This window comes from Myotis davidii, unplaced genomic scaffold, assembly GCF_000327345.1.
Source record: "Myotis davidii unplaced genomic scaffold, ASM32734v1 scaffold673, whole genome shotgun sequence".
Taxonomy (NCBI): Eukaryota; Metazoa; Chordata; class Mammalia; order Chiroptera; family Vespertilionidae; genus Myotis; species Myotis davidii.
The window spans coordinates 1,918,311-1,930,332 of NW_006286677.1; the positions used below are offsets into that span (position 1 = coordinate 1,918,311).

General features: G+C 39.2%; 1 protein-coding gene across 2 annotated transcripts in view; it reads right to left on the bottom strand.

Annotated features, from left to right (window-relative positions):
- MAP2K5 (mitogen-activated protein kinase kinase 5) overlaps nucleotides 1-12,022 on the bottom strand; it is a 263,379-nt gene that overhangs the window by 245,278 nt on the left and 6,079 nt on the right. For both annotated transcript variants that reach the window (XM_015560452.1, XM_015560453.1), the window contains exon 2: nucleotides 11,768-11,816. In XM_015560452.1, coding sequence (XP_015415938.1) covers nucleotides 11,768-11,816 — 49 coding nt within the window. The remainder of the gene's footprint in view (nucleotides 1-11,767; nucleotides 11,817-12,022) is intronic.

Sequence of the window (12,022 nt, forward strand, 5' to 3'; positions counted from 1 at the left end):
TGCCTCAGCCACAAGCCAGGCTGATGGCTGCCAGCGCTAAGGATGTCCGACTGCAGCTTAGGCCAGCTCCCTGCTGGCAAGTGGACATCCCCCGAGGCCTGCCGGGCTGCCAGAGTGATGTCTGACTGCCTGCTTGGGCCCGATCCCCTAGGGAGTGGGCCTAAGCCAGCAGGTGGGCATTCTCCGAGGGGTCCCAGACTGCAAGAGGGCATAGGCTGACCTGAGGGACCCCCCCGAATTTTTGTGCACCGGGCCTCAAGTTTAGTATAAAGGAATATAATGTTGCATATTATACACAAGAAAGCACTTTACATTTTTGTTTTAAAGCCAAGTCAAACTCTCTGTTTAGATGTGGGCTAAAATGATTTGTTTAAAAAATAGATTTGTTTTGATAAAGTCCTGAACTTGGTAATATTTTCAATCTGAACAAAGTAGCTTTTTGTAAACCTCATTGCTATACCAGAGCCAGCTACAGAGATGGTGGTTATAAAGGGACTGCTTATATTCAGATTTCAATATGTACATGGGATGGAAGTGCTTAGAATTCAGTAAAACAGTTGGACATCCCCCAAGGGCTCCTGGACTACGTGAGGGTATAGGCCAGGCTGAGGGAGCCCCCATCCCAGTGCAAGAATTTCATGCATTAGACCTCTAGTCTTTTTATAATTTGTAAAGAGAGGACAAGGATTCCAGAAAAATCATTTCTATCACATCTCTCTATATCAGGAATGACAACAACAAGCTCCCCAAACCAAGCTTGAATCTTTAAGGCTACTTAAAACAAAAGATTCTGGAATTCTAGAATTCTATGAAATATCTTAGGAATTATTTCAACAAAAAATTGTAAGAGGAGTCAGCCACCAGAATAATTTATTATTTAGCAATTCCATAAAAAGCAGCTATGAAACACTACAAAGGTATTTTGCTTTAATTTGGACAGAAAACTGAAGATAAAAGGCCAGAATAGCCCACCTAGTGGTAAAGTGTGTAGGACTATCCCATAAGGGGTCTGACTCCAAGAGAAAGAGTTCTAAGAAGTTGAAAGAGGCATTCTATCTAATCAAGTCTGAGGATGAAATCAGGCTTACATGACACAGTGATTAGTTTTCATGGATTAATAAAAAAGCCCCATTTTATGTATGTATTGGTTTTCTTTACAAATTGCTCTTTGAGGGGACTGATTCACTCTAATAATTGTGATTAGTAGTTTTAATGAAGATTCCTAGTTCTTGTCAAAGAGGAGACTGAGTTGGAAAAGTAATCAAACTTATGAAAAGACTGATAATTCCAGCCAAAATGCAAATTCCAGGTAACCTAACCCCCGAGGGCAGCCCAAGAACAAACCATACTTCTCTCTAAAGACAAAGAATTCCAAAGAAGACATATAATAGGTACATGAAAAGATGCTTAACATGATTAATCATCAGGAAAATGCAAATCAAAACCAAAATGAGCCCAGCTGATTTAGCTCAGTTGGTTAAGTGTCATCCCATGCACCAAGAGGTTGCTGATTCGATTACTGGTCAGGGGCACATGCCTGGGTTTCAGGCTTGATCCCCAAGAGGGGATGTGCAGGAGGCAGCTGATCTATGTTTATCTCTCATCAATGTTTCTACCTCTCTCCCTCTCCCTTCCTTTCTCTCTCATAAAAATCAATAAAAACATATTTAGAAACAAAACAAAATGCAATGAGATATCTTCTCACACATGTTAGAATGGCTATCATCAAAAAGTCAAGAGATAACAAGCATTGGTGAAGATGTAGAGAAAAGGGAACCCTTGTGCACTCTTGATGGGAATGCAAATTGGCACAGCTGCTCTGAAAAACATTATGGAGGTTCCTCAAAAAATTAAAAATGCTGGGGTCCAACCGCAGCAGGTCCAGGGGTCCCCAAAGGTGTGGACAGAGTCGGCAAAGAAGGAATGACACGGAGACAGCGTTCAGTTAATCAGCAGCCTTGCCAGGATCTCTAGCCACAAGCTCCAGCCAAGTTCTGTGTCCATGTTCTCTCGCTAGGTTCTCCAGCCAGGTTTGGTCGCCAGGTTCTGTAGCCGGGTTCTCTTTTTGTTGTCTTGTTGCATCTGTATTTATACCAGTTGATTCCAATCCTATCAATCTCTAGTCCAAAGGTTAGGGTGTTTCTTATCTCCATTCCAGGGAGTAAAGATTATGTAGCTTAAGCATGATTGTTTGTAGTTAAAGAGATTAATTACCGGCCTGGCACTTAGTGAAGAGGTTTTATTCCCTCCCTAACTTCAGGGGAAAATCTCTACCTGGGGAAACAACCTTTCTCAGAGAGGTGACCTTGGTTAAAACACATAGTGCCAAGAAGGTGAGCAAACATATTAAGAACAGTATGCCATATATGCCAGGTCCCTTGAAACAGCAAGGATGGACCGGCTCCCGGCATAAAAATACAATTACCATATGATCCAGCAATCCTACTTCTGGTGACATTAACAAAATCCAGCCAGTAGACAGACTTTCAGGAAGCCAAAGGACATGAAATCAGGATTTGGTAGAGATATCAGCACCCCTATGTTCATTAGCATTATTTATCACTAGAGTCCTGATGCACGAAATTCGTGCAAGGTGAGGCCCTTGCAGCCCCAGCTTCGTCTGGAAGGTCATCTGGACAGCCGTTTGGCTGTTTGGTCGATTTGCATATTATACTTTTATTATTATAGATAGCTAAAATATGGAAACAACCTAAATGTCCATCACACACACACTGCATATTATTCAGCTATGAAAAATAAAGACATCCTCAGATAAAATAAATAAAAAAGAGAAGAAAAATAAAGACATCCTGCCATTTCTGGCAACTTGTATAAAATTTGAGGGCATTATGCTAATAAGTCAGTCATAGCAGGACAGATATTGTTGATATCACTTATATGTGGAATCTAAGAAACCTAAACTTTGAGAAACAGAGAGTAAAGTGGTGATTACCAGTGGTTGGGGGAAATGGGAGAGATATTTGTCAAAGGGTACAACTTTCAGTTATAAATATAATAAGGCCTGGAGATCTAATGTACAGCATGGTGATTATAGCCAATAATAATGTGTTATATATTTGAATGTTGCTAAGACAGTAAATCTTAAATGTTCTCACCTCAAAAAAAGAAATGGTAATTATGTGATAGAATGGAGGTGTTAACTAATAATATGGTGGTAATCATTTTGCAATATATATCTGTATCAAATCAGCACACTGTATACCTTAAACTTATACAATGTTATATGTCAATTATATCTCAATAAAAATGACCACAAGGAGATAAAGGACTTTTTTCAGGGTCACCTGGTTCCTAAGTGGTAGAGCTAGATCCGAACCCTGGGCTTCCTGGCTCCAGAGCCGGTACTCCGCAGGCCCTGGTTGAACTTACAGATCCCAGAGCTTTCACCATGTTGCCCCTATCTTGATTGTGCTTCGATGCTTAGGACATGAGGATTGACAGGTCTTGCAGTGGGTGCCTGGCTTCACAGTCTATCTAGCAAGACTCTGGCTATTTGCCTATCAAGCTGAATTAGCTATAAAAAATACACTAACTGGAACCATAACTCATAAAAACTTACTAAAATGGCACAGAGTTTCAAAAGTATAAATATGTTGGTGAAGAACACTAGAAAGTAGTGGTACTAAGTAGAAAGAAGTAGCAAAAAATAACCTGAACTTCTTTTGTCTTATACATGAAGGTTCTTTGCCATCTGACCAAAAAGCATTACGGATATGACCAAGAAGTGGGGGCGGGTGCAATAGATCTGATACTCTGGTTCACAATGAGATTCCAGGCTTCTCTAGTTGCCTGGAGCATAGTTATATGATTTTCCAGCACATTAGGGAAGCAAAAGTAGAACCAGAAAGTCTATGTACTGGCTGGATTTTGTTAATGTCACTTAAAATGGAGGAAAAAATCCTAGCAAGATACCAAATAGAGTGCAGCAGATGGTAAACAAATATTATGAAGCAATCTTTACAAAATCTGCAGTGTGTCACAAATATACAAAATGGCAGAGTTTGGGAAAAGAGAATCATAACAGGCCATATGTTGTTAGCAATTTTATTTGAGGCAACATGCAATCCAAAAGAGAAACCAAGAGAAGGAACATAAAGGCCCAATAGAGGAGAAGAGGCAGCCTCAGGTAAGGGCGGTCAGAATGGCAAGCACAGTGCCTACCAAGTAAACAGCAGACTCAGGGGAGGTCTCAGCCAAACAGCATCCACTGCAGTGACAGGACTCAAGTGGGCTTTGGAGAGAAACAATCTAGCTTCTACAAAGAACAACAGAAAGTTAAGGCTATATATTATATGTCATTTGTCAATTCCTTCAGTGCCAGGTGAGAGTCGATTAAAACTACAGCAAAGGTGTTTTTCCAAGGCAAGAGGAAAGAAATGAAAACATAATTGTATAGGTTAGAAAGACATCAACGGGAAATTACCAGAAAAGTTGTCAAGTTTACTGCCCTTCACAGGTACGGAATCTAAGACCTGGACAGGACTAGAGGCCACTGTTTCTATGGCCAAATCTTTATATCCATGAGTTTAATTTAGTTTCATGCCTCTCATCTTCTGATTCCTTCTTCAGTTCACTGCTCCCTTTTTCTTCCCAACAGATATGTAAGTGTCTACCATGCAGCAGGCAATTTTCTGAGCACTGGGGATGGTAGCAGGGGAAAAAGAACACCTGATTTCATGGAACTTTCGCATTAGTTTAGAGAGACTGAAAGTGAAAGTGTTCCAGGCAGAGAGAACAGCTAATGCAAAGACTCTGAGGCAGAAGAATATCTGGCATGTTCAAGAGACTGAAAGAAAGCCAGATAAGTGGAATAGAATGAGATGGGGAGAGAGAATTAGATGACTTCAAAGAAGTAATGGTAGAGCAGACTTGGGGGCAGATGAGAAAATGGGCATTTTAAGGATTTGGCTTTCACTCTGAGTCGGATGGAAACCACTGGGATGTTTAGAGTGTTATGATCTCACGTAACTTCTAAAAGGATTACTTTGGCTGCTGTATGGAGGCAAAAGCAGAAACAGGGAGACCAGTTAGGAGACCAAATGATCTAGTCCAGGTGAGATATGATGGTGGCCTAAACCAAGCTGAGAGTTTGAGTAGTTGTCACATGCTGAATATATTTTAAAGATAGAGCTAATAGAATTTGCTGATGGATAAAATTTGAAAAGATTATCGTATTCCTTCACTCCTTCAATCATCCATACATTACAGAAACACATATTGAGTGAGTACTATGTGCCATGTACCATGTTAGACTTTCCAGGGACTCAAAAATGAGCAGTATTGTTTACTTCCTTCAAGAAACAAAAGCCTGGTGCTTGAGTAAAGAAATTAAGCTTCTTAATTATCATGCAAAATAGCAAAATTACCCATAAACAACTGCTCTCATAAGACTAAAAAGGATCTTGGACTTTTTGCATCAATAATATTTAGAACCAAAATTCCAATAAGTTAAAGCTCTCTTTAAACGGTCTCAAATTCTAAAATACAAAAGTAACTCTTACCTGTTAAATAATTTTTAGACTCAGTGTAGTTTTTTTGTGAACTGCAACTTTTCATTAACCTACCTAGTTTTACTTATAAGCAATCGTCTATCTTTTACATATACTATAGTCTAAGGAATAAACTTCATTTTTTCCATATATTTTATGATGTCCATATATTTTATGATTTAGACTTTTCTACAAAGCAAAAGGGGGTTTTCACCCAACTATTTAAAATGAGATTCCTTTGTTATTTTAACATGAGGAATATTTTTATAGGTAATCGGCTATCATTGTTTTTTATACTCTAAGAATTTACAACTTATGTAATTGTAGTTTTTCTATAAATGGTCATAAAATGCCAAATTTACAATGAGATATGATGTACTGGTTTTAACATTTCCGTCCAAAATAACCTTCCAGAAATTCATAAAACAACTGAAAGGTATTCTATTCAAAAAGAAGTTAGTATAAAATGGTCATGGTTGAAGAAAGACATAAAATTTATCCTATAACCATTTTTCTGAACCAAAATTTAGACATATGGTTTGACAAGTATGAAGATGTTTATGAGAACTACAGACCAAAGACTGTGAAGTCAGAGTGTCACAGGAAAGTAGTGCCATATGGTGCTTCCAGGTAGAAGTCAGCGCTTGTCCACACAGACTTTCAAGTGACCAGTAAGATCTTACTCACCAGCAACCAACCCAACAATCATTTTACAGCAGTAACTTGCCTAGAGAAAATTCAGGGAGAGGAATGCATGTATATGCGCAGGGAACTCATTAGTGGGCATGGTTGATTTTCATCACTTCATGTGCTGTGTACTCTTTAATCTGTTAATGGAACTAAAAACCAGCAGGGGTCTTTGGGCCTATAAAAATGTCAAGCTTCTACAGCATATGTACGGCCCACACATGCAAACACACAAGATTTTTATGGTTATGGGATGTAGCTTCATCTCAGAAGTATTCTTACACCTGGGAAAAAATGAATTATTCAATACCTAATATGGGGTCAACTGTTTATCTGCTTGAAGAATAAAGTTGTACCTTCATCTGACTTCTCCTTTCACCAAAATAAACTGAATTTAGTACAAAAACCCCTTTGTAATACAAATGCACACTGTTTAAAAACCAACACGAATACACATATGAACATTAAAGCAGAAAAAAGAGAATAAGGATGAATGTTTTCAATATCCTGGAATGTGAAAGGCCTTTGTAAGCTTAACATAAATCTAGAAGTCACAAAGGAAAATATGATCAACCTGACCATGTAAAAACTTTCAACTTTCCCATGGACACAAAGAAGAGGGATGAAAAGACCAAACCCAGTGAAAGACAAGTAGTAAACTACACAAAAATATCCGTAGCATAAGACAAAGGGCAAATTTTCTGAATATTGGCAAGCTTTTAAATCAGAAAAAGACAAATAACCTAATGGAAAAATTGGTAAAGGTGACAAATAGTTAACAGAAATTAAATACAAATGACCAAACTACAAATGAAAATATGCTCAGGCTCATTTATAACTAAAGAGATACAAAATAAAACAGTAATTCATCTTTTTCACCTATCAAACTGACACTGACTTACAAGTTTGCTAATACACAGAGTTAGTGAGGGTAGAGAGAAACGGGCAGTCTCAAACATGGTTGGTGGGAGTGTAGATTGGTTCTACTTTTTGAGAGCAACATGGTAATAGCTATTAATATGTATATATGTGACTCTTTGTCTCAGTATTTCCAACTCTGAAGAATTTATCCTACAAATATATTTGCACAATGTGGAACAATACAAGACAATGCTGCTAACTGCAGCATTTTTTTTTTTGAATACTAAAACACCAACTGGTCCATCAGTAGGTTAAATAAATTAAGCCATAGCCATAAAATTAAGTATAATGTAGTCATCCAAAAGAATGAGGTTATGCACACTAATGTTGAAAGGGGCCCAATGTGTACTTTTAAGTGCAGGCAGGGGAAACAAGTTCCAGTATAGCATATAATATGTACAGAGAAAATTTTTGTGAAGATATAGAAAAAGCTGTTAACTAGTGACTTAGGTAAAATGGGAACTTTTACAGCTTTCTTTATTCTATGCTGTTTGAATGTTTTTTAAAGATCACCTATACCTCTTCATTAAAAAAAAAATCAAACTAGCTATTGAAAAGTACTTTCATTTGTGCTCTCATAAAGAAGAAAAAACTAAGAAGTAAGAAGAAAAAGAGGTTTAGGGCCATTAGTCCAAGAGGTGAATTCAGCAGAAATGGGCCTCCCTCACCTCATCCCCAGAAACACCATACCCAGGAACAGAAGTCAGAAAGAATACAGGCACTGCAGACCCTCCGCGGTGCCTGCCCTTTCTCTTGTTGCTACATTCATATCACTAAATATAACACCATCTCTTTTGTATAAGAAATCAATTGGTGCTAGGTATATTTTTCAGTAATAAATATCCTATATAATAAAAGCCTAATATGCAAATTGTCCCCTCAGGCGGTTATTAGACTGGGAGACCGGGAGTGTGATCATTCGCTATGATGTGTGCTGACCACCAGGGGGCGGTGCAGAACATGGTGGGTGTCAATGACGCAGTGCTGGGGCACCAGTGGAGGCACTGCCGGCCCCGAAGGGCCCTGACAAGAGGGGGACCACAGCAGGATGGTGAAGCAGATAAGCAGGCAGCGCCAGGCCAAGGTGGGTGCAAGGGGGGCCCGATCGCCCCACAGACAGCAACTGGCGGCAGAGGTAGAAGGCAGGGCTGCCACCCGGCTCCCAAAAACTGAGGGAGCTGGGCGGCGGGGGAGGAGGGGGCAGCCCCTATCAATCGCCCTGCAGGTGGGATGGTGGAGCAGGTAAGGGGGCGGCACCAGGCCAAGGTCGGATGCCAGGCAGGGCTATGGGGTTGCAAAGCTGGGAGCTTGAGCTGGGGCTGCGAGGTTGGGGATGCGAACCGGGGCCCAATCTCCACAGGCCAACCCAAGGGACCCCACTCATGCACAAATTCATGCACTGGGCCTCTAGTACCACCATAAATATATCTTTGATTAAAATTTTATGTATTTAAGAATTGTTCTATCATACCCACAAACCACTGATTGAAACTGCTCAAAAATATCAGTAAATTAGTTTACAAACTACATCTTTCCAACTATTCGATATAATAAAAGGCTAATATGCATCCTATATAATAAGAGGCTAATATGCAGATCGACCGAATTGCAGAACGACCGGTCGCTATGACGCACACTGACCACCAGGGGGCAGACGCTCAACGTAGGAGCAGCCACCTGGTGGTCAGTGAGTTCCAAAAGGGGAGCACCACTCAGCCAGAAGCTGGGCTCAAGGCTGGTGAGTGCAACGGCAGTGGCGGGAGCCTCTCCTCCCTCCGCAGCGGTGCTAAGGATGTCCAACCGATGTCCATGGAGAGCGGGCCTAAGCCATCAGTTGGACATCCCCCAAGGGCTCCTGGACTGCGAGAGGGCGGAGGCTGGGCTGAGGGATCCCCCTCCCCTGAGTGCAGGAATTTTGTGCACCGGACCTCTAGTTTCTTATACATAGATTCCATTTAATTCAGAAAATAAGGTCACCTTAGAACAATTATGGGGGAAGAAAAAGCCAGCCTAGGATTTTTAAGTCTATAATAGAAAGTACTCAATAATCTAAGCACAAAAAACTATCATTATTTTGTCTGTGTGTATTTTCGTTTTTATTTATTTTTTCACCTAAAACTGGTCCAGATGCAAATGGATACAGATCTGCTGCCATGTAGGTGGAGGAGTGTGTGTGTGTGGGGGGTGGTCAGGGGGAGAATGAGATGCCTAAGAACTTAAACCTAAAAATTTAAGAATTTTTTCTGTTAGAGCTAGGTATACTTTTCAGTATTAAATATAATACCATACATATTTCTTTGATAAAAGTTTAATTTTCAAGAGTTTGTTCCATCATACCCATAAACCATAAACCCATAAAAAACCATATAAAACATACTTAACACACTTTACAGGTTTTTAACTGTTTAATTATAAAGAGCGTAAGTTTTACACTCAAAAAGAATTGTTTGAATCTGGACTCCACCACTTCCTAGCTAATCAACTTTGGCAATCATTTCGTGTCTCAGAGCTTCAGTTTCTTCACAGGTATAATTTTCCTACCTTGCCTGTTGTAAAGATTGGCAACAATCTAAGTCAATCCTGTAGTACATTGCCTGGCACAGAGCAGGCCATCAATAAATGACAGCTAAAGTGATCAGTATTATCACTGTGAACCTAACTCTTGAAGCCTGTGGGGCACGGGTACATTGAGCCATTTTGGGGGACCCAAAAAGCAAGAAGTAGAAAGTAGAAAGCTTCTTTTCTGCCGCACTTAAGAACAATCAGAACACATGATTTCAAGAATTATGAAAACTCTCAAAACACATTTCAGCAGTAGTTGAGAATATATATGTATGTGCTCTGGAGTCTACTCCAGAAATTCCACTTTACCACTGACTAGCTGTAAGGCTCTGAGCAGGTCTTAGAGATGTCCTTTCCTCAACTAAAACAGAGCTAATAACAGACTGTCAACGTGCTTCGTGGGGATTCCGTGAAGGTTAAATTAAATGAGATAACCCATGGAATGCTCTTAGCACAGCATCTAGCAACAGCAAGTACTCCAAATGTTTACTATCAGCCTATATGTGAAATCCCTGGCACCCCCACGGAGTTACTGCAAGGGGTCTAAAGAGCTTGCAACACTAATATGTATTTTAGATCTATGTACTGTTTTTAATAAAATAGAAATTATCTTAAGAGTTCTATTCAAGTAGCTTTTAAAAACATGTAATAATTGTTGAAAAATAGTCAAACAATAGAGAAATAAGTAAAGGAAAAAGCGTGCTCATTCAGCCCCCATTTCGGCCTCCAAGTTGCCTTTCCAGGGAAAATCATTAGAAAGCACTGCAGCAACTTCAGATCCTTGTTTCTCAATATGTAGGGTGTCCCAAAAAATGTATACATGCACTTTGAATAACAACAAATGCAGTGTTTATTAAAATACATTTCATTTTCAAAATTGAGCTATCAGCTGTTAAAGTATGTATACATTTTTTTGGAACACCTTATATTCATGAAGTTGGGAGGAGGAGAGATTAGTTTTTTCAGAAAATAGGATTTTACCACATATATTATTTGTTTAGTCAATAATATATTATGGATATCTTTCCATGTCAATGCATAAAATCCTAACTCATTCTTTATACCCACTGCCTAGTGATTCAGATTTATAACTTATTAATCTATTATTTTAGGCAGTTAGCTTACCTTAAACTTTCTGTTATTAAAAATAATTCCACAATGAACAGTTTGTTTGAAGGGCATTCAACATATGTTTAGGTCTTTCTGTTGGACAGCTTCCTAAAAGTGGATCTGCTGAGTCAAAGGTTCTACACATTTTATATTTTGGTAAGTACTGCCAAATTGTCCTCCAAAGAGAACGTAAGTAAAACAGGGGACAATGTACTCTCTGTCATTAACCATCTGCTTAAAACACAAGAACAAAAAGTACATTATGTGGAGAAACCAGACATTTTTCCACATGGAAAGCGGCACTCATCTTTTTTTAAAAATGGGAACTACGGTTACAAATCCATTATCCTTCTCAACACCAGAGCTCCTGACTAAATTCTCACCTTAACATTACTCAGACCCTGACCTCTCCTGCAGTGACCTGCCTCATATCAAAAACCAGTTTTCTAGTGCCCTGCCTTCCCCCGGTCCCTAAGCCAACTGCTTTGGTGTGGAGGGTGGTGTGGGGAAAGGACTTAAGACCTGAAGTGTTGCTGCCATCATCTAGCAGCCGTGCCAACCCTCACTAAAACAGAATTATTCCATTTAATGTTAATTTAAAAGCTCTGCTCTGTGGCTGTTATAAAGCAGCAATGGATTAAAATCTCTTAATCAATAATCATTGGCCTACAGGTAGTTTACAGGTTTCATTTTACACCACAATATTATTACAGTGAGGAGCAAGAGCAGATAAAGGTCATGTTGGTAATTAAAGCTATATTATAGAAATATGCATACCCAAGATATGATTAAATAAGAAAATATTACTCAGTTAAGTATCATCATTAAACTTGCATTAATTTATAAATATTTAAATGTACCATATGATGATCATAAATAATGTGTTTTTGTCAGTTTCTAAACTAATGCAACCCATAAACCCCTTGAAAAATTACTGCAGAAGGAAACAGTCAAGAAAGTATACAAGCCAGACTTACATTCAAATGCTGTGGTTGTTGCTTCAGGCAGAACCTGGCCTATCACATCCTAAACAAAGAAAGAATAAAGAAACGCAATTAGCCATCTTCTTTATTGCTAACATGTGGCAAATCCTAGAGGAAATATGAGAACCTGGAAAAGATTTTTGAAATGTGGGCATAAACTATAAAAATATTAGCTCATAATCACACTTAGCCCAGCAATATAAGCCCAGAGTTTAAATCTCTATTGAGGAGGCGGGGGTGATGGGGGAG